This window comes from Centropristis striata, chromosome 16 (assembly GCF_030273125.1).
Source record: "Centropristis striata isolate RG_2023a ecotype Rhode Island chromosome 16, C.striata_1.0, whole genome shotgun sequence".
NCBI classification, from domain to species: Eukaryota; Metazoa; Chordata; class Actinopteri; order Perciformes; family Serranidae; genus Centropristis; species Centropristis striata.
Genome location: NC_081532.1, coordinates 5441751 through 5463285, shown reverse-complemented (window position 1 = coordinate 5463285; position 21535 = coordinate 5441751). Strand labels below are relative to the sequence as shown.

The following is a 21535-nucleotide window of genomic DNA, read 5'->3' as shown; positions in this document are numbered from 1 at the left end:
CTAATTAGGATTAATGGCCGCCATGACACTGCCTTACTCCTTAGCCTCATACAGCCACTCTTAGGATCCCACTTAACATTGAGCCATGTCTCTTTACCCTCACAAAAAGGGGAAAAATGCCTGTGAAGAGATTGAAGGCTTGTTGAGATTTTCTCGACAGCTTTCTTTCAACACCAACACTTTGTGGATTCTCAGACCTTCAGATGTGGTGTTTGATGTTTCTTCAAGGTTTCCCGTTGCCAGCGAAAAACGGTTCAGCGGACTTAACTTCACACATTTCTTTCAGAAATCGACAGAAGTTGAGTGTGTTGGGTGCAGTGTTTGTTGTTAACTTTGTTTGTATAGGGCACGACTCCCTGGCTTCTCAATAATTAATGAGGTGGCATTACCGAGCTGCGTTCTCTGAAGGACAAATTAGAAAGCACAGGTTGAACGAGCAAATACAAACACTAAAAAGAGCAGACGTGATGAGGAAAAACCAGAGGCATTAATTGCCGATTACTTCTCCGCTAATTTGAATCGCGAAGACTCTCAGATTCCATTAGCTTTACCCTTGAATCTGAAACAAAACACTAATACCTGGAGTTTGTGTGGATGAGATATTCTCTCACACCAATTTGTAACAAGGCCTTTGTGTCCTTAGATCTACCTCATGAAAGGTGTACTAGAGTAGCTTACCCTGTGAAATTAATTAAAGTTAACTCAAGGCTTTTAGAGTTTGAAATCTGACACCCTCTCAGCAAACTTATTTTAGATGAAAGATATTGTGTATTTACCAATCTATGTGAAACACTGAAATGGATCCATGTTCGCGAGGTTAAGCCTGAATTGATTGATTAATGTAACTTGGGGACAAGTGTGTCTTTGTTCAGCAGAACAAACTGTTTTGTATGAGGGGTGGAAGTAAAACGTTTATATATATATATATATATATATATAAAAAGAAGGTAATGAAAATGGAAAAAAATTGATGTTAAATAAACAATAAAATGTTATATTATCCAGTGATTTGATATAATTAAAGCTGACTTGATTAAGAGTTGTGATATGAAAACAAAGCCATGTTTTGTCATTTTCACCATCCTGCATTCATCTTTAGGGCCCGAGCACTAACAGTGGGAGGACCCAATTGAAATTGGTCTGTTTATTATTATAACACAAATGAATTGCATTTTTGAGGGCTTTATCATATTCCAAAACTCACCAAACTTGGAACAAAATTCAATCCCTTTGAAGATTTAGTATTTCATTGGTTTCAGAAATGAGCGTGGCAAAATGACCTACTAGCGCCCCCTAGAATTGAGCCCTTGCTTCGTGTTCTGTCTTGAAAATAATAAATATTAACAAAATAAAGAAACAGATAAACAATGACATTTTTCTCACTTGTGGTGCTGAGTCACGTGACGTGTGGTCAATGCCTTGCCCCCCTTTAGACGGTCAGATCGCTGTCACAGAGGTCAGGTCACGTCAAGTGACAGACATGTTATGTTTTGATAAATCTTGCAAGATGAAACGGCCGTCAAAGCTCTCCGGTGCGCAGTATCGAAAGAGAAGAAAAGAGGAGGAGGAGAAGAAGTCCTAATATAAAGGTGAAGTTATGTCTTCTTTTTTAAAATGCCTTTTTGTGTGAAGACGTTTCATTTGTATTAGCTTGCTAGCTAGGTTGAAATAAAGCAATGCTAGCTTAACACAGTTAAGCACATTTTTCGCAGGGTTTGCACTTTCATTGTCTCTCTTGTCTCTAAATATGTCTCCAGCTGTGCTTCTTTGAGAATTTACTTGTAAGTTAATATTTATATAGACAGACAGTTGTATTATATAGCCTGGTTGGCACCATGGGCAAACAAAAACAGGAGTTCCCCCCGCCGTGAAACAGCAAGCGGAGCTGATAAACACGAATGGATCTCGCCTAGGGCACCAAATCGGCCCTGGCTACACATGAACAGTTCATCAGCTGTCCTGTTTGTTTGTCCACAAAGTCTTGTGCAAGTCTGTGAATGGCACAAAAACACTTCAAGCTAAAATTTCAGTCTTCTAGGGAGAAAACTGTGTTCGCTAGAGGTCGAGGACATTTTTATGGACCGATTGACCAACCAACCAACAGGTCGACCTTTTAAGCTGCTGGCTGGTCATAGATACAAATTTTGATTAGTGCAGCTTTAATAATGGGACGCCCAACTGTTTCACTCTCTGGTCAGTATAAAGAGTAAAAACACACATTGCTTGATAACAGTTTACACGAGCATACATGTTCCAGCTGAGACTGATGTTAGCTTGTTTAAATGGAAATTGATGGAGCTAAAGGATGATCACTGTGCGGTAGGAGACACACTGTGTGATTTGGTTACCAGATGACAAGAACAATTCAGGACGCCCTGATTAATTGTTATAAATGCTCGTGCAGGCAGCCAGAGTCCAAGTTAGTTAATCTTGAGGCAGAGAGGGAAGGGAAGTCGGCAATAAAATTATGCACACCGGTGGTTTCAGTTTGGAGGGAATGTTTTCTTTACATTTCCATTTTTATTGCTGTCCATTCCAGGTCATTTCATGCGCAAAGCAACATCAAGCCTAAACTAATTTGTTGGCAGCTGTTTCACAATCTAAGCATTTCCATTAGCAACCGAACCCGTCCACATAATGAAATATTGTTCAAAGGAGAATCTTTTTCCAAACGGTTTTATTTAATTTCACATACCCTGATTCTGAATTTTCACCAGCATTGCTGAAATATCAACCTTATCACTCTGCATTTAAAAGATATCATAAGAAATATGATATCTGGCTGCTTTTGATAATATTTCTTCTAGACGTGGTGAAATGCTGAAAGAAACATGAGAAGCTAAAATATCCTCGCCGTCTGTGGTAATGAGAAGAGAAACAAGCTGGAACCCCAAAAGTCATAACAAACATATTAGGATGCAGCGTTTATTCTGTCCTCTTTACTGGAAAGACATATCCCTTGCAAAAAGCCAAAGGCCCAATTGTGCATTGATGAATACCAATAAATATTCAAGTGGTGAAACAGCTTTTTCTTTAAATGAGAAATGGGTGGCATGGCCTGGGTGAGTCATTTCTCCTGAAAGACACAGAGATAAGTCTCTCTGCTCGCAGTTCAAACACTGAAAGCTTGTGTCCTTCCCTCTGGCAGAGGTGAAGCGAGAACACAGGACGGGAGGGAGAGGACGGGGACGGGACGGGACGGGACGGTTGACTCTGGGAGGGTGTGTCCTGGTGTCGGATTGCACAGTAAATGTCCCGCAGGTTATTCACATTTGATCAGTATATCTATTACGAGCGCTGGTCGCTGACACTGATGTGTCGTATTTCCAAGGGTGAGATAAGGTTCTGCAGAGGGAAAGAACGAGGAGGACGTGCAGTGTGTTTGTGAGGAGACACATGCATGTTTTCACCTTGTGCATGAAAACGCGACTTGTGAACACACCATGTATTTCGTTATCCACACGTATGACAGTCTTCTCGAGCCATGGCTTATCTGACACACACATACACACTTGCACTGTAAGCTAGGCAGGCCCTGTACATTTGTATTAACCCTTTGATGCACAACATGGGTCAAAAATTCATTTTCCATGTTTTTTCAGTCTGTCTGTGTGTTTCTGTGCTCTATCTTTTGATATCAATTTATTTTATTATTGTAGTCCAATAGTCCAAGTATTCTTTGAATACCTTGTTTTTTATTACAACGGATCATTATGTAAAAAAAATGTTGATTTGTGCCAAACAAAAACAAGATATTTACTGAATACTTGGAACAATAAATGATAAAATACATTTATTTCAAAGATGTATCATAGAAACACTCACTCAGCCATACATGAAATAACATGAAAATGAAAACGAGTTTTTGACCCATGTTGTGCATTAGACGGGTAGTGATACAAAAAAGGGTTTTTATTCAAAAAGCAAGAAATGAAAACAAAAAATTAGGATGTATGTACAAGTTAATTGAGGAAAACCTGGAATACTGAATGATGAAATAAATATTTTGTAGAGATATAGAACATAAAAACTTGTTGGGTCCCTTTAGACCCACGTTGTGCATCAAAGGGTTAATCTTATATTGTATGTTTCAGCTCACACTTCACATTTTAATCGGCTTTTCACATGCTGTGCAAACTAATGCCCTGTTAAGATGGAGACGATCTGGACAAAAAAAGTAAAAGCGGTGTTGCGTTCTCACTTTTAATTACGTGTTTAGACAAGCATCTTTGGGGGGAAATCTGCCTGCATACGGTGACACAAAAGTCTGAAATTCTATGTAGTATGCAGCAGGTGGCTAGGTGGTACTGTGAACCACTGACGCACAACTCAAGCAAGAGCTCGTGCTGCGTAGACACTTCTCTCTCCTACTATCCTGGGTCTTGTCCAAATCTGTCTGTTTGGCTTCCGCCAAATTGGTGCATCAAAAAAATTGCCCGAGGTAATTAATGCTCCTTCTCTGTTCTGTTATATTATCTGCGATAATTCTGCTTAACTGCTGAAATGACTCCTCTATGCTAAGGCAACTTTAGTTTCTGACTGATGTAAATAGTCCGACATGTTTGTTGTCGTTTGCCTGGACTGCACAGCGTGAGCTGATCAGAGAAACTTTTGCATTTTCAACCCTTTAGCCCGAGACATGCACAACCATACAGCCACAGCTTGTGTGAACACAAAGGCATTACTTTGGAGCTTGCCAAGATGAACTTTTGCGTGATGTTGTGATCCTGTGATCCGTGCTTATCCCGTAATATCTCAGGAATCCAGCTTCAGTGCAAGGTAGGGGCTTAAGGCCTGATCGCTCTAGAAAGTATATCTGCGCATCTTTGCTAAATCTTGATTTTTAGAAGCTTGGTGATGCAGCGACTCTACTCATAGTTGGTGAGCTGCTGTAGCTGGCTAACTGCTAGTGACTGTTTACTGCTTTACTGCTCTATTGTGAACATTCTGTTCACCATTGTACCCCACTTTGTTCAATAAAAAGTGACTGAATAGTGGAAATTATGCATTTGATTTGAGCTTGCAGGAGAATTAGTTCACACAGCTTTATTAACCATTTGCTCCTGCCACAAAACTATCAGCAAACCGTTGTTTTGGGTGACAAAAAAGTGAACAACAAAGCTAAAAATCAAAGATAGCTGCCTCCATCTTGAACTTTCTGGCTCTGGTCAACACCATCAAGAAGAGCTCTTTTTGGTAGAAATTTAACCAAAGTTGAACCATTTAAGTTGCCTCAATGTGCCGAACCATTGATCAGCAATTAAATTAATTTGCTGCAAAATGTTGCTGCTTGATGTGAGCAGTCTAACTTAATCTACAGTGTCTTTCTGGGTTTATGCTTGAACAAACAAAAAACTCCCATGAAATTTATTCTCTCTCTCTCTCTCTCTCTCTCTCTCTCTCTCTCTCTCTTCTGTGAAAAAAGTTGACAAAGACGAAAATAAAATGACATTTTCATTATAATTTTAGTTAGTTTTGTAGCCACACAATACAGTTTCAGTTAATTATCATTATCATGTAACCTTTAACCCTTAAAACAAAGTCTGAAATCTCAAAAAAGCCTTTAAAGAAGTGAGGACCAGCCGACATGTCCTCACTTTGCAAAAATGTCCTCACTCTGTTGGTTAAAAACGTGTTCCGGTCCTCACTATGTAGGAAGTACAAGAACACACACACACACACACACACACACACACAGACACTCAGACACGATTCAAGTGCACACACACTCCAAATAACGGACGCTCGTCTAGCTTCAACAGGAGCATGCATCTGCACACACACACACACACACACACGCACACACACACACACAAAATTTTACATGCACACAGAGAGAAGAAGATACCAGAGGAGACCCTCGCCCCTCATCCCGTCCTCTGTCACAAACGCCTCTCGTCGTCAGGCTCTATGTGACTCCCCTGAGTCGGTTGCCAGGCAACCATGGCTGCATTAACATGCGCGGGAGAAAGGGAGCAGGGGATACCTCTCGCCTGTGGAGCAAAAGCAACCACGACAGCGTCAGTGTGAGGCGACGGGTTCCTTCACAGCACCCCCCTCTCTCTCAGTCTCTCTCAGTCTCTCTCTCTGTCTCTCTCTCCTTCTCTCTCTGTCTCTCCCTCTCTCTTATAGCCGTCCAGCGTTCACGCTTTGCTCAGTGAGTTAGGGATACACGCTCAGCCACTGGAGCGCAAGAAAAGGTATGGTAGGTTACACATCATGTAGAGCAAGCAGGGGCTTCCACCACTTCAGCAGGGATGCCTTTTTTTCGTCTTCTTTTATTTCGGCATTAAACATTTAAAAGCCAAGACATCAGCTGAACATGTTTTACATTGCTGAGCAGTATAAAAGTTTGATAGAGGAGATGAGCCTTTAATAAGGCTTGATAGGGGTTGTCTTGGCAGGAGAGACAAGACTCAAATCCTTTTTTTTTTTTTTTTTTTGAAAGCTTTGCGGAATAAAAGACAAAAGGAGGATGAAAATATTCACATGAAACAGCTTTGTTACCCTCCCACCCCCATCTGCCCGTCAACTGACTCCATTCTTCAACTTGACATCATCCTTCCACACAGACAAGGAGAAGAAGAAGAAGGAGAAGAAGAGGAGGAGGAGAAGAAGAAGAAGAGAGAAGCAGAGGTGGGGAGGATAACAAAACAGACGGAGCCGAGAGGAGGTGGGCAGCACAGTTTCAGCTCTCACAAGGCTGAGGAGGAGAAAGTGACGGCAGAGAGAACTTGGCCACTAGTGAGATGAAATTCGGGGAGGAGACGCTGGAGCGCTGCAGGGTACCACATCCAACCAGAGCCCCAAAATTGGACCAGCCTGCCCTCTCTGGATCCCCGGCCCCTCCACGGACGAAGGATGAGAGGGGTCGACTTTCACCTTAGTTGCCAGGGATGTCTGTGCACTACGGAAAGGCGTCCCCCTCCAGCATGTCCAATGCTATGTTATTCCTGATGCTTTGCAAGGTAAGTCTTTAAACCTGTCCTCCCACAGCTTTATATTATAAGAAACTCATTGTCATGTGCAGACAGCTGTAAACAACTGTCAACAAATCCCCAATTAATCTTTCACCGTTTTTAAACGTCATGACAGCGAGTCGCTGTGAATCTATTATGCATCCTGATATATTCTTTATAAATGTGGGATATTTCCAAGGCTCAGTTGTCTTTGTATGAATCATTGATTAAGGTGGCAGAGACACCCTGATTGTTGCTTTGCAATCAAACCTCAATCATGCTTTTTTTAAAAATCTTTTCTGCTTTACTATGAGAGACACTATTAGCTGTGTTGGTCCACATGGCCCTGTGGGAGCTGCTCCTCATGCATGTTACTAACAAGTTTAAACGCTTCTTACGTAACAGCAGACAGTCTTTAATTAAAAGTGTCTCGTTTGTGACGCAACCAGTTGTTTTGTCAAGTGTTTTTCCTGCAAAACACCTACCAACCAAACTCTCCTCATATTGAAATGATGCACAGGTTTTTTCTTTTTGGCGAATTTAAATTGCACGTCCTACTTAACTTTTCTGTGGAGTCTTTAGCAGGATGTTTTTCGATCAATCAAAAAAAAAAAGAGATGTTCTCTGAGAATGCACTTCTTGTCCCGTCCAAAATAGATCTGTCACTTTCCTGTCACTCACAGAACAATGAGAACAGGTTATGGAAAAATGGGTCACACTCACTATTGGCAGCTTCTGATCTGATTTCACTACAAACTGTGAGATGTTCTTCTCTTCCTCTTCTTGGTTGATTTCTCTCGATATGTGCTTTTTTTTCTTCTTACGACATGAGAGGTATGTGTGTCTGTGTCAGTGTGTGATGTGATGTGATGGGCGTCAACCTGTATGTGTGTGTGTGTGTGTGTGTGTGTTGAACACACACACACTTGTGAGGGAGCTGTTTGCTTTAATTCCATTTTATAACAATGCCAAAAGCGACTACTGCCTGTCAGACTTTGTTAGCATCTGGAGTCGTTTGACATGCTCAGGATTATTCAAGTGGCAAAAGGTTTTACTCTTCACTGATCTGATCTGAGGATGTTAGCTTCTGTTAAGTGTAGCAGGAGTGGCCGGATTTGTTGTCCCAGGTATGGCATCGCCCCCTTTTCTCCCTCTCCGTCTGTCTGTCTGTCTGTCTGTCTGTCTGTCTGTCTGCTCCTTTTTTCTTATACGAATGCGCTTCTGGCTGTTGCTGTACAAGTGAAGAGCCAGGTGTGAGGGAGAAACTCTCAAGGAGATTTTTTTTTTCCATTTCGAATGAGGAATTGTTGATGCTACGTGTGTCATATTTGAATTTGAAGCGACTTGACCTGCTCGCAGAGGGAAAAGTTAAGCATTTGAAACGAGCTCCTGAGTGACAACAGGAATCAATACTGAGATAACTAAATCCTGGCTTAGAGCAGCACACAGTCAAATGACTAATCAATAAGAGGTGGAGACAGTTTACTGTATCTGGACTGGATTAATAATCCTTTTATTTCATATGCCACGCTATATGAGTGTCTGTCAGCTTGTCCTGAGTGTTACACAGACACAGGGAGTCATTATGGGTGCTTAATGATTGTGGCTCATCGAAGGTTGCCAGCTCTGGCTGCCACTTGAAACCGAACGCTCTCTGTTGAACGCTGGAGACGTGGGATGAGGAGGCGCTGGAAGGCGTCCAGGAGGTTTGCTGTGTGACGCACAGCTGTACTCGCTGGTGAAGCTGTTTTCTCAGCACCCAGGTTTTGGCAGAGCCTGGACCCTCCTTCACAAACACTTAGAGCAACATCTCCCTCCTCCTGCTCAGGGGAGGGAAGAGTGTTCAGAGCCCCGACTTAATTAAAAGGACCAGTAGATTAATGTAAACATACTCTGTTACAAGGAGAAGTAAAAGTATGGATGTCTTATCAGGTGAATGGCAGGAAAAGTGCACGATTACAAATATGGGAACCAATATTGGGAATTTTTTAGGTGCTACGAAAATAGACCTTTTTGGATCGTGCATTGATATATATGATGACACAAAGCTACACAAAAGGCTAATAACTTTATTAAAGCATGTACAACATGATGATACAATATGCATGTAATGCATTACGTTGTTAACTCATTCTAGGATTAAAAAACTGAGAAAATAGAATAAATAAAAATAAATAGCTAACACCGTTTCAAAATCACCACAAGCATCATTTTAAACATTATGTTTTGTACAAAAATTTTGGTGGTTATTGGACAACATATACTACTCTTCACAATCGAAAAAAGATAAGAGCAATTATTCTGCAGTAGAATGCTTACTGTAATATATTTATATATTATATTATATATTATTATATATGAAGCTATTGGATCATTAATACTGATGCATTAGTCAAGTCAAGTCAAAGTTTATTTATAGATCACATTTAAAAACAACCTCAGTTGACCAAAGTGCTGTACAGTTATTAAAATACAATAAAAACCATACACAATATGATACACATTAATGGGTAAATAGCCATTTACTGTTGTTGCTGGTCAAGGTGGAGCTTTTTTTTTTTAACAAATCATACGTATTTAGGTGGTTTAGTCCAGTGGTTGCCAACCTAATGAGAAATTATTAATAGTAGAGGAAAGAGGGGGAAAAAAACACAATTTTCTGACTTTTTCCTCTAGTTTATTTGAAAAGTTGAGAGGGGAAAAGTCTGTTTGTTGGAACTAACGACACACTTCATAAAGAACAATATATTTTATATGCTCGTCACTGTTGTTATATGCAAAATCTAACTTGTAACAATAGCTTTCAGGTAATTGTAGTGGAGCAGAAGCATACAGAACCTAAAATGGAAATACTGAAGAACAGGACTTGAGGACTGTACCTGCACATCATCCATCCTCCTTCATTCATCAACATCCTCAGGCACATTTTCCCCCTTGTTTTTTTTTTGCTGAGCGCTTGTTTGTATCAGCAGCGAGCAGGCGTCTTCATGCATGAGGGCACATCCAGCGCGCCACACAAAGATCTCCATTCATGTTGAGGGAAGCCCTGTTTATAGTTCTCCCCAGGAGAGACAATCAGAGCCCATTGTTACAGATCAGAGGAGGGCGCACTTTAACACAGAAACACAACCTGATGGCGTTTTTATGTGCGTCAAGAGCACAATGCATGCCCATGATTGGACACTGCTATCATTCAGAGTCACCGTGTGGGATGTTCGCCTTTCAGTGAGGGCAATCAGTTTCATGCTCCTCAGCTTATATAAACAGCCTGAACAAAAGGCAACAGCATTAAAGGCCTTTTATATAAACGTATATAGGTAATACATGGACACAAAAGCCATTTTTTGATGGTGGTCCTTCTGTAATTGTCTTGAATTGGTAACACTTTACAATAACCATCAATTATAAATGGTAAACAGGTAGTTTATTAATGTTTAATCATCATTTATAAACCGTATATAGGCCATTTAGAATGGTAAATACATAATGTATTAATCTTTAACTAACTAAATCATTTATAAATGGCAAATAGATGGTATATTAATGTAAGTTAATAGTTAATTTACCATTAGCAAACAATTAAATTATAATTAATTGTTTATTAGTAGTTTTAGTTACACTGATTATAACATTTTTACACCATATTAAGTATGTTTATGATTTTGAAATGATTCACATACCTTTAAAATTGGTTGAAAACATTTAAAGATTAAAAATGTATAGCACTTTGTAAATGGTTAATAATTGGTTTATAAAGCATCTATAAACATTACTTAGGTTATTGTAAAGTGTTACCCTTGAATTTTCTAACATTCCTTTGTTTGACTTGTAAAATGTAACATTTCAAATGCAGCAGTGGCCTCGTGTTGAACTTATTAGAATGACTGTCTTTATCTTATTGTAATCCGCTCAGTCAGTTTCATTTCCCTTGTCTGCCAAGACCTTTTTCCCTCTGCCAAACTGTCCAAGAACACAATCAGCAAGACAAAGAAAAGGAGGAATAAAGCTGCACTGCTGACATTAAAAATCTCTACTTTGGCAGAGCTCCTTCAAAAGGTTACATACATTTCAATTATTGCAAAGGACAGCCTGCAAATGAGCTTTAATAATGTGGGCTTTGCAAAGGTTAATTACTGTAAACAAAGTTAGATGAGTTGCCAGGAAAAAAAAAGAAATGTTTATGGAGGCGTGTTTGTTGGGAAAAAAGTTTGTGATCATGTGAGTGAACAACATCATTTACTGATGGATGATTCCTCTTCAGATGTGTAAACAAAAAAGCAATAAAGAAGCCAAGGTAACTAAATGGTGAATATCATTTGGCTTGTCATTTCAGCAGCGTGGTCTTGGTTCCTGTAAAGTGTCAAGATAAGAAAATATTAGACAGAATCACTGAGATCTTTGGCTATTTTGCTTCTGTAACAGGCCTTCTTGTACCAAGAAAACAACCAAAATATTCATTTAAGTGTTTTTTTTCTTAATAAACTTCGAAAATAATACATGCATATATTACATTACATTACATTACATGTCATTTAGCAGACGCTTTTGTCCAAAGCGACTTACAATAAGTGCATTCGACCTGATGGTACTAGACATAGACCATAGGAATCAAGTAAGTACATAACTTTAAGAGCTAACTGTCATTGCATATACTATACCTACATACATATCTTTAAAAAGGACATGTGCCTGTCTTCACTGGAAGGTCCAGACTTTTTTTTACTGGGTAGGGCTGGGCGATATATCGATATAAAAGATATATTGATATATTTTTAAATGTGATATGGAATTAGACCATATCGCATATATCGATATAGTTCAATTTTTTTCTTTCTTTACATATAAATGCTCCCCTTACTAGGGTTTGTCATATTTAGTTCTTTTGTAATGTTCGTTATTCTTTTTATATTTATTTCAGAAAAAGATTGGCCTATTTTATTCCATAGGCTATTTTTATTTAAGATATTTTTTTATTTAAATGTGCACTTTATGGAGCTTTGATTTTTTTTTTTTTTTTTTTTTTTTAAAGGTACTCCTGTTGTAGTTTTAATAAAACTACTTGTTACATGTCATATTTGACTTTGACTGAACATTTGCTCTCACTTTGCAATAAAAAATATCATATATATCGTATATCGATATTCAGCCTAAATATATGGATAAGGATATGACTTTTGGTCCATATCGCCCAGCCCTACGTTGCCCAGGGGTGCCATGAAGTATGTATGTGGCCACAAATACGTAGGAATAAAATGTAATTACCTATCTCCAATACTCACATCCACTTTGATCCTGAGAGACCCACAAAGACCCACTTTTGTGGGAGACATGGGATTTTTAAGGGGAAATAGCAGGTCAACAATAGATGCCTCATGAAATTTTTGTACATCATATGAAAGCTGGGAACCTGAAGATTCATTTGAGATGCAGCTTGTCAAGTTTTTTTAGTCATAAATCTGTAATAAACATGGTGTTTCGTCAGGAGCCCATCCAAATGTTGAAAGTTTAGAGTTCTACGGGTTGAGATCACTATGATATGAGTATATGACGGCTTGTGACGTGCTTTTTGTTTCCAAAATTCCTCAAAAACACCACATTAAGACACTGAGACCTTGAAGAACACTGTAGAATAATTTGTGCTGTGGTTTGTTATATTTTTTTGTTGTTGACATTTTGGAGATTTCTGCAAGAATTGCTTATTCAGAACCCATTTTCATTCACATATCTTAAGGTCAAAGACCAAAAGCCTCCTTTGAAAATCCCCCTCCCCGACAGTATATCATGATTTTTTTATTACTTATTTATTGTTATTGCAAGTTTGATGTACTTTTTAAGAGAACATTGCAACAGCCTAAAAGGCACAGTTTGTACCCAGGTAGCACATCTTTTTGAAAACTCTTGCTGGAAGTCCAAAAATATGTTGTTAATCTTGCATCAAAGCTTTTCACCAAGAGGAACAGTTCCCCGTTAAAAGGTTTATTTTTAGTCTGCATTAGCTTACATGCCTTTCTGTTGCTAGTTGGCATATAAAATCCATTGACCCGCAAAAGGAGCGCTTTTCTCCTGAGAGGTGTCTGGATGCCAACTTGCACAAGCTGCTGCGCCTGCGGGTTGAAAACACACAGCTAGTTTCTAATACTCCACCCCGGGCTACACCGATCAATACACACACATCCACACACTGCTGGAAACACACACATGCACGCCGACACGCTCAGAACTTGGGATCTGTGTCGGATCACAGTTGAAGAAGTACCACAGATGAATAGAGTCTGGTGCAGGAATGTTTGCTGTCTTTTTCCACTCAGCGGCCTCAGAGAGCTGCCAAGGCTGTTCCTCTGATGTCCAGCACGTCAATCAGGAGGAGTGTCTGTTTTTAAAAGTGCACTGTTATCATCAGCTGCACACTGCAAAAAAAGGTCTAAAAACAAGGTAAACACACTAAATCTGAGGGAAATTATCTTGCTGCATGGACAGATAATTTCACTTGACAAGATTTCTTAAATTAAGATTATTAAATCTAGAAATAAGCATGTTGAACGCTTAAAATAAGAAATTAACTCTTAAAAGAAGATAAATTAAAGCGAAATTAGGCAGCGATGAACTGGCCCGAGCAAAGTGCACTGCAAACTATTTGTTTCTTACCAAGATAAAAAAAAAAACGGAAACGCTTTATAATAAGGTCCTTAATAACCATTAATTAACAAGTAATAAGGCATTGTTCTCCCTTTCGATCCGGTAGTTGCAAAAAGCATACTTATACTTAAACTTGTAGTTAATTTATAATAGATGAGCAATAAAGTATATTTTAATATCAATAAGCAAACAAAATAAGATTAATAAAGGCATAATGGGTGGGTCATGGGTGTTTGTAATGCCATTATTAACACTTATATAAGCTTATAAACACACAATAATGTTAATAAGCATCTTTTAAGGACTTACAAGGGCCTTATTACTTGTTAATTAATGGTTATTACAAGGACCTTAATATAAAGCGTTACCAAAAAACCCTTTAGATTTAGTTAGATAATCTATCTTGTTTTAAGAGTTATTTCTTATTTTAAGCATTCATTTCTAGATTTCTAGATTTAACCCTTTATTGGGCGAAGAACTATATTTGGTAACTTCAGTGGATATCAAAATGGGGTCCCCATGACTCTCTGTTTGTTAATTTACTAGATTAAAGTGCCAAATATACAAGAACATTTTTTGCAGATTTAAGAGTTTTAAAGTGGCAAATCTGCTCGAAAAAAGTCTCAGATTTACGAGACAAAAGTGGGGAAAAAAACAAAAAATTTCCCGCAAATTCACTACTTTAAATCTCATAAATCTGTACATTTTTTCTCGTAGATTTGACACCTTAATCTCATAAACTTTTTTTCTCAAAATATGACCCCCCTCCCCCAGGTCCATATGTTTTGTTTTTTTACACATTCTGGCTGTATGTAATATCCTCCAGTATTCTCTAGGGTTGAAATTTGGAATTTGCAAGAATTTCAATGAGTCCTATTAAGGGTTAATAATCTTAATTTAAGAAATGTTATCAAGTTAAATTATCTGTCCATGCAGCAAGATAATTTTCCTCAGATTTAGTGTGTTTATCTTGTTTTTAGACACACCTTTTTTGCAGTGCATTCATTCTGTTACAACCAGAACTTCATGTCATATTTTACCTCAACAAGATTGAGCAGGAATGAAAAAAGGTTTATGTGGCAGAACATGTAAAAGTCCATTCTTACGTCATACTTTATAACATATTCATCATACCTGAAAAATAAATGAAGTATGGTGTACTTGGCTTCATATTAGAGGTTACTGTGTGTTATTTGTGTCACAGGAGTTGAACAGCACCTTGCAAGATTTTTAGTTAAATAAACGTCAGTGTGGTAGAAGAAGAGAAAACACATTTCTTTGTAATTGTTAGAGGGAAAGAAATTGAGGCTAGTATACTACCTGTCTGAATTCTTCAACCACTTGATTGTTTTTCATAGATAAGATAAGAGATGAAATGTGACTTTATTTATCCCACAGTGGGGAATTTAGTTGTCACAGCAGCTCAAGATACAGACACATTAGGGCTGTTGAAAATAACTGTATACTCTCTGCTCAGCCTCTCCTGTCCTCTCCTCTCTGCTCTGTGTAAACTTTATATTTCTAGTTATTGGAATGGAAATTCAGGTCACTAGTGTGGGAATAAAATTAAAGTCATAAGAGCTAAAAAAAAAGTCACTTTTATCAATCTGTTTTGCGGTTTAAAAAAATAAAAATTTTCAGCTCTTATGACACTTTTTTCTCTCATTTATAGCCATTTAAAATATAAGATATTCAGATATTGCACATTGAGAAAATATATTTAGGCATGTTAAATAGGTTAAATTGAGGTTAAGTTGTTGCATGTAGTATTAAGAACTTCAATGAATAAATATATTGAAATATATGCAGAGATATATACAGTATAGTATAAGTCAGGGGTAGGCAACATAAATATATGAAATTAAATGGTTATTTCTTTACATTTTAATGTTAATTTATCATTAGTGTAGGCCCAAAGCACCTTGTATTCAGTTGTAAAAATGTGTCGCTTATATACGACATTAAAAGAATTGTTGTCAACTACATGTTGGCTGGGCGAAAGTTTACGGCCCTGCGCCTTAAAACTAGACGAAGTTGGCAAAATTTAGAGTTTGAGTTGCTGCATTCTGACAAAATCATATTAAGAAATGCTCATAATAACCTATTAGTAATGTTGGTAGGCTAGTTTACACTGTTTTATCTTCACTGTAAGGCAGAAAATAAGGTTTGTGGCTCCATTCTGACATTTTAATCTCTTTTTTTTTTTTTTTTTTACAATAATGGCTCTTTTGTTAGTAAAGGTTGCCGACCCCTGGTATAAGTGAGATATGACAGATATAATCTCTCATTATTAGTAAAAAAAAAATGGACCAAAAATTTTACTTTCAGGTGAAGGTATTGGGGTGATGCAGGGACACTCTATAATTAGAACATGTGCCCCCAATAACATCATGAGAGCAGACGACTATTATTTCAGCAAACTGTTGGACTGATGATGTGATAAGGCCTCCGGTAAAGCAGATGGTGGCAGCGTGCAACCTCAGAAGCACTGGTAACAATCTGCCAAAAAACAGAAAGAATATGGAGAAACTATTAATGGTGAAATTAGGGCTGGGCGATATGGACCAAAAGTCATATCCCGATATATTCCGGCTGAATATCGATATACGATATATATCCTGTGAAAAGTGAGAGCAAATGTTCAGTCAAAGTCAAATATGACATGTCACAAGTAGTTTTATTAAAACCGTTTATTTAAGTGAACATAAATACTGTATAACAACAGGAGTACCTTTAAAAAAAAAAGAGTACCTTTAAAAAAAAAAAATCAGAGCTCCATAAAGTGCACATTTAAATAAAAAAATATCTTAAATTAAAAAAAGCCTATGAAATAAAACAGGCCAATCTTTTTCTGAAATAAATATATTTACATGAGAAAAGAATAACAAACATTACAAAAGAACTAAATATGACAAACCCTAGTAAGGGCATTAAAAAAAAAATCAATATATGCGATATGGTCTAATTCCATATCACATTAAAAAATATATCGATATATTTTTTATATCGATATATCGCCCAGCCCTAAGTTAAATTAGGAAGTACGATGACATTTCTGCCATAATGTGATCCAGAGAAAATTAGACAAATTGGTTAAAAAAATGAAGCATTCTACTCTTAAAATTTCCCGGAGGAGACCTTCAAATATTTCCCCATAGATGTTGGAAATAATCCTCTTGTTTAGATTTTTAAGGATTGGCACAAAGCTTTCACAGTCCAGACACACAGTGGTGGTAAAAATAGATCCAGGATGCATCAAGACCAGATTAAAGCTGACGTATGTTCATTGTGAGGCCTATGAATGCATTTCAAACCAATTCTACATAAAGTGATGGATCTGTTTAACCCTGTAAAGGCAAATTGATTTAAATCATCCGGTAGCTTGATTCTTCATTCCAAATTAATGAAACAGTTTGAGCTGTTCGACGCCACATTTTAAATCTCGTGTGTTCACTGACTTCCTTTTTTTCCCCACATTTAAACTCAGGGGATGACTATGTTTTATTGAAGAAATGGAGAAGAGTCATTTACTTTTGATGGAAAAATCTTCCCCGTGTCCTTAAATAAAATATTGTTTTATGGAGAGCAGCAGAACACGTATTTACAGTCTGAGGTCCCCAAAGGTCAACGTACATTCTCAGACAAACATGTGGCTGTGAATGATGTGATGTAGGGCTGGGCGATAAATCAATATAAAAAATATATTGATATGTTTTTAAATGTGATATGGAATTAGACCATATCACACATATCGATATAGCTACATTTTTTTTCTGTCTTTATATAAATGCTGCGCTTACTAGGGTTTGTCATATTTAGTGCTTTTGTAATGTTTGTTATTCTTTTCTCATATAAATATATTTATTTCAGAAAAAGACTGGCCTATTTTATTTCTAGGCTGTTTTTATTTAAGATATTTCTTTATCTAAAGATTGTAGATTAAAGAAGTAGCGTATTTGAGTAGTTAGAAAAGCGCTATATAAATGCAATGTATTATTATTATTATTATTATTATTTAAATGTGCACTTTATGGAGCTTTGATTAAAAAAAAACTCCTACTCCTGTTGTAATAGGGCTGGGCGATACGGACCGAAAGTCATATCCTGATATATTTAGACTTAATATTGATATACGATATATATCCTGATATTTTTATCACAAAGTGGGAGCACATGTTCAGTCAGTCAAATATGACATGTCACAAGTAGTTTTATTGAAACCGTTTATTTAAGTGAACGTAAATACTGCAACAACAGGAGTACCTTTAAAAAAAAAATCAAAGCTCCCTGAAGTGCACATTTAAATAATAATAATAATACATTGTATTTACATAGCGCTTTTCTAAAAACCCAAACCCGCTACTTCTTTAATCTACAATCTTTAAATGAAACAATATTTTAAATAAAAATAGCCTATGAAATAAAATAGACCAAAAAAATTTCCGAAATAAATATATTTATATGAGAAAAAAAAAATGAACATTACAAAATAACTAAATATGACAAACCCTAGTAAGGGCAGCATTTATATATAAAGAATGAGAAAAATTGAATTATATCGATATATGTGATATGGTCTAATTACATATCACATTTTTTTTTAAAACAATATATTTTTTATATCGATATATCACCCAGCCCTATGTTGACTGAACATTTGCTCTCACTTTTTTAATAAAAATATCAGGATATATATCGTATATTGATATTCAGCCTAAATATATCGGGATATGACTTTTGGTCCATATTGCCCAGCCCCAATGTGATGTGATTCTTTTAAAACTAATGGAACTTCACATACAAATCAGGATATTTAATAAAGTATGATGTGGAATTACAACACATTAACTTACTTTTTGAGCCTTTTTTTTGTCAGTAAACAGTAAAAAGCTTCCTCTGAACTTCAAGCATCACACAGTCCAGCTGGTGCTTTTTCACCCCGAGCACTGGCTCTTAAATCTGTAAATGTGTTTTCCAGGCCGGGACAGTTTCCTACATATTTTCCTGCATTTATGGATAAAACAGTCCATATGTGGCTATCTCAGATAATAATGCCACTAAAAACTGTGGTATTTTTACGCGTCTGTTTAACATAATCCCTTTAACGTTCACAGTGTTTCTTAAAACACATATTAGCATTGTGATCAAGAAAGAAAAAACACCACTTTGTTAATTACTTTTTAATTATTTTATCGCCTCACCAACACATAACACTTCTTTGTGTTTTATTGCCTTTATCGCTGTCCACCATACACTGTGCAAAGACCATCTTCAAAAAAGGACAAATTAACCAGTTGCAGTAACTAACGTGTGGACTGTGTTTCTCTTTTCTCTCTTATCTGCTCGCTCCAGATTAGTCTGAGACGAAAACTGCAGACTTTTCCAGGGAAAATGGTAAACACTCTCTACAGTGATGAGGAAAAGGGAATCCAAGACAAGGAAAGTAAGGAGGAGAGCATCCTGGCCATGTTGGGCATCATTGGGACCATTCTCAACTTGGTAGTCATCATCTTCGTCTACATCTACACCACCTTGTAGCTCCCCGACTCGCCTGTGCTTCTTCATCGGCGGATCTGAGCTGTTGCAGCCACGGCATGCTGAGTGACTCGGAGAAAAGGGGCGGAGCCAGGAAGAGGCCGAACGTTCCCAGCGGTGAACTGGATCTAAGACTATGTGATCGCCATATGGCATCCATCCTCCAACACTTCAAACAGTTAAGACTATGGGAGACTGGCTCCTTCCTGTCCCTTTTGCAGGTAGATAGACTGAGAATACCTGGAGACGTTTGACTTGTACATAAATGCATGAGGCTGACGAGAGACGCTCGCAAGATGCAGCTTTTCCCAACACGCGGACATGAAAGACTGCAGCAGAAAGAGCGCGGACACTTTTGGAAAAATATTTTTCAGATGTTCTTATTAACTGGAGAAGTTATATCTGATTTACTTCAATGGGATGATAGACGAAGATGTACAGAACAGGTCAACACAGGTATCTGCATTGCTATTTATTATGTTTTTTCTCAAAGATTCTCTCATATAAATGGATTTATCTCATGTTTTACTAAGATTCAAACAGACGTATTAAAGAAAACTGTGATGCAGTTTGATTTAATATTTGTTTTTATACTGTATTTCTCACTGTTTTCTGTAAAAAAATGGACTTTGGATGGCGTTTTATTTCACTATCAACTATATGAGCTGAAAATGGGGTTACATTATATAATACTAAGTTGTTCAACATGCATTTACTTAAACAAATGGTGTCTTTAAATGGCATTAAGTCAATTTAAAGTGCTGGAATGGATGCACTTGACATTGCGCTTGACATAAAGTGGCGGGAGATCAGACAGTTTAGAACAAAGTGGCTTGATTATCATTTATTATTCAAGTTTTTAATGCATCACTTCAGGGTCATCAACGCTGAGATAAGATGCATCCATTTGTGAGAACAGGATTTGAACTTTTGTCAAAAGGCTCAGCTCTGGAAGCTGAGGAGCAGCTGCTCAGGAGAGAAAAGTTGTTTTCCTGGTTGGCTTCAGTCAGATGCAGCTACTTTATAAGTTTCAGCCTGCAGGAATATATCAACATGCACACTGACATGCAGACACATGGGGCATGATCATAACCTGTTCACCCGTTATGTAAGTGTACATAGAATTTAGGATAGTCTGCATTTTCCAGCCATCGCTCTCAGTTTGTGCATCACTGATTCAAAACTTAGACTTGTGCATAATGACTGTATGCCTTAAAACATGAGGAAATGGTTATTTCCATGATGTATAAAATTATCAGGTTATTACTACTTTGTGAGAGGTTTCACTTACTGTATATATACTTATAATTCAATGTGATATTGTTTTTAAAAATCAATGAAAGATCATTTATTGGGTCATTTTATAAAAGTGCCCTACTTTTGTCTGAAACAACATGCAAAAGTTTTTTCTTAAAATTCCACATTTCAATTCCAATTTCCAAACCTGGGCCAACTTTTCTTCATTTTATCCTTTTGTGTTGTGTAAGACAGCTGCAGAGTTTTACCACAATACTGTGAATTTACAGGATCACAGGAATTTGAAGAGAAACTTGGTATTTTCCTCTTTGATTGACTGAACTGGCACTGTGTCATTTGTCCTCAATATCTTACACTTCATCTGAGAAGCTTCAAACATGAGCTAAATTTGATTTGACCCAGGACTGGAAATAAGACAACATTTTTATACTTGAGGGTTAAAACATGAGCAGAAAGTGTGTCAGAGATTATTTCTGCATTTATCAGATTATGGGCCAGCATGTTTCAGATTGTACAGATTGAATCATGTGACAGTTTGAACTGAAATTCACTTTTCTTCTGAGTTCTCTCTCATTTCAGCCTGGTCTCTTAAAAATGATGTTCCTATACTTATCAATAACATTTTTGAGCAAAACTTATTGGTAACACTTTATATTAGGGTACACATATTCAACATTAATTAGTTGCTTATTAGCATGCAAATAAGTAACTTATTGGCTTTTAATTAGTCATAATTAAGTAGTTATTAATGCCTTATTCTGCATGGCCTTATTATACAACCAGTAAGCCATTAACTAAGAGTTTTCCCTCAATAACCTCAGAATTATTGCTTATTAGTAGTAATCTACCATTCAACCAATCCTCATCCAATCATCCAAAAGGAGCCACCAGTCAGTCAAAGGTCTGGAGAAGGTGGCTATTTGCCGTTTCCATGGTTTCGTTCACAGCTATGTAGAGACTTATAAAGTCCAAACAAAGTAAAGCATATTAAGATCATAACTCATATACAACAACTAACTTACTTACTACTAATAAGCAATAATTCTGAGGTTATTGAGGGGAAAGTCTTAGTTAATGGCTTACTGGTTGTATAATAATGCCATGCAGAATAAGGCATTAATAACTACTTAATAATAAAAATATAATCA

The 21535-nt window shown here is 37.2% G+C and overlaps 1 protein-coding gene across 2 annotated transcripts; it reads left to right on the top strand.

Annotated features, from left to right (window-relative positions):
* The first annotated feature begins 6709 nt into the window (after window positions 1–6709).
* On the top strand, window positions 6710–21031 carry LOC131988417 (protein TUNAR-like). Of its 2 annotated transcripts, none has more exons than XM_059353525.1 (2): window positions 6710–6968; window positions 18948–21031. In XM_059353525.1, the coding sequence occupies exons 1-2, from the start codon at window positions 6897–6899 to the stop codon at window positions 19131–19133; spliced, it is 258 nt and encodes an 85-aa protein (XP_059209508.1). In that variant the 5' UTR covers window positions 6710–6896; the 3' UTR covers window positions 19134–21031. The 2 variants fall into 2 exon arrangements, with proteins under 2 accessions (XP_059209508.1, XP_059209509.1); XM_059353526.1 differs by lacking the exon at window positions 6710–6968 and adding an exon at window positions 7959–8086.
* The last annotated feature ends 504 nt before the right edge of the window (window positions 21032–21535 follow it).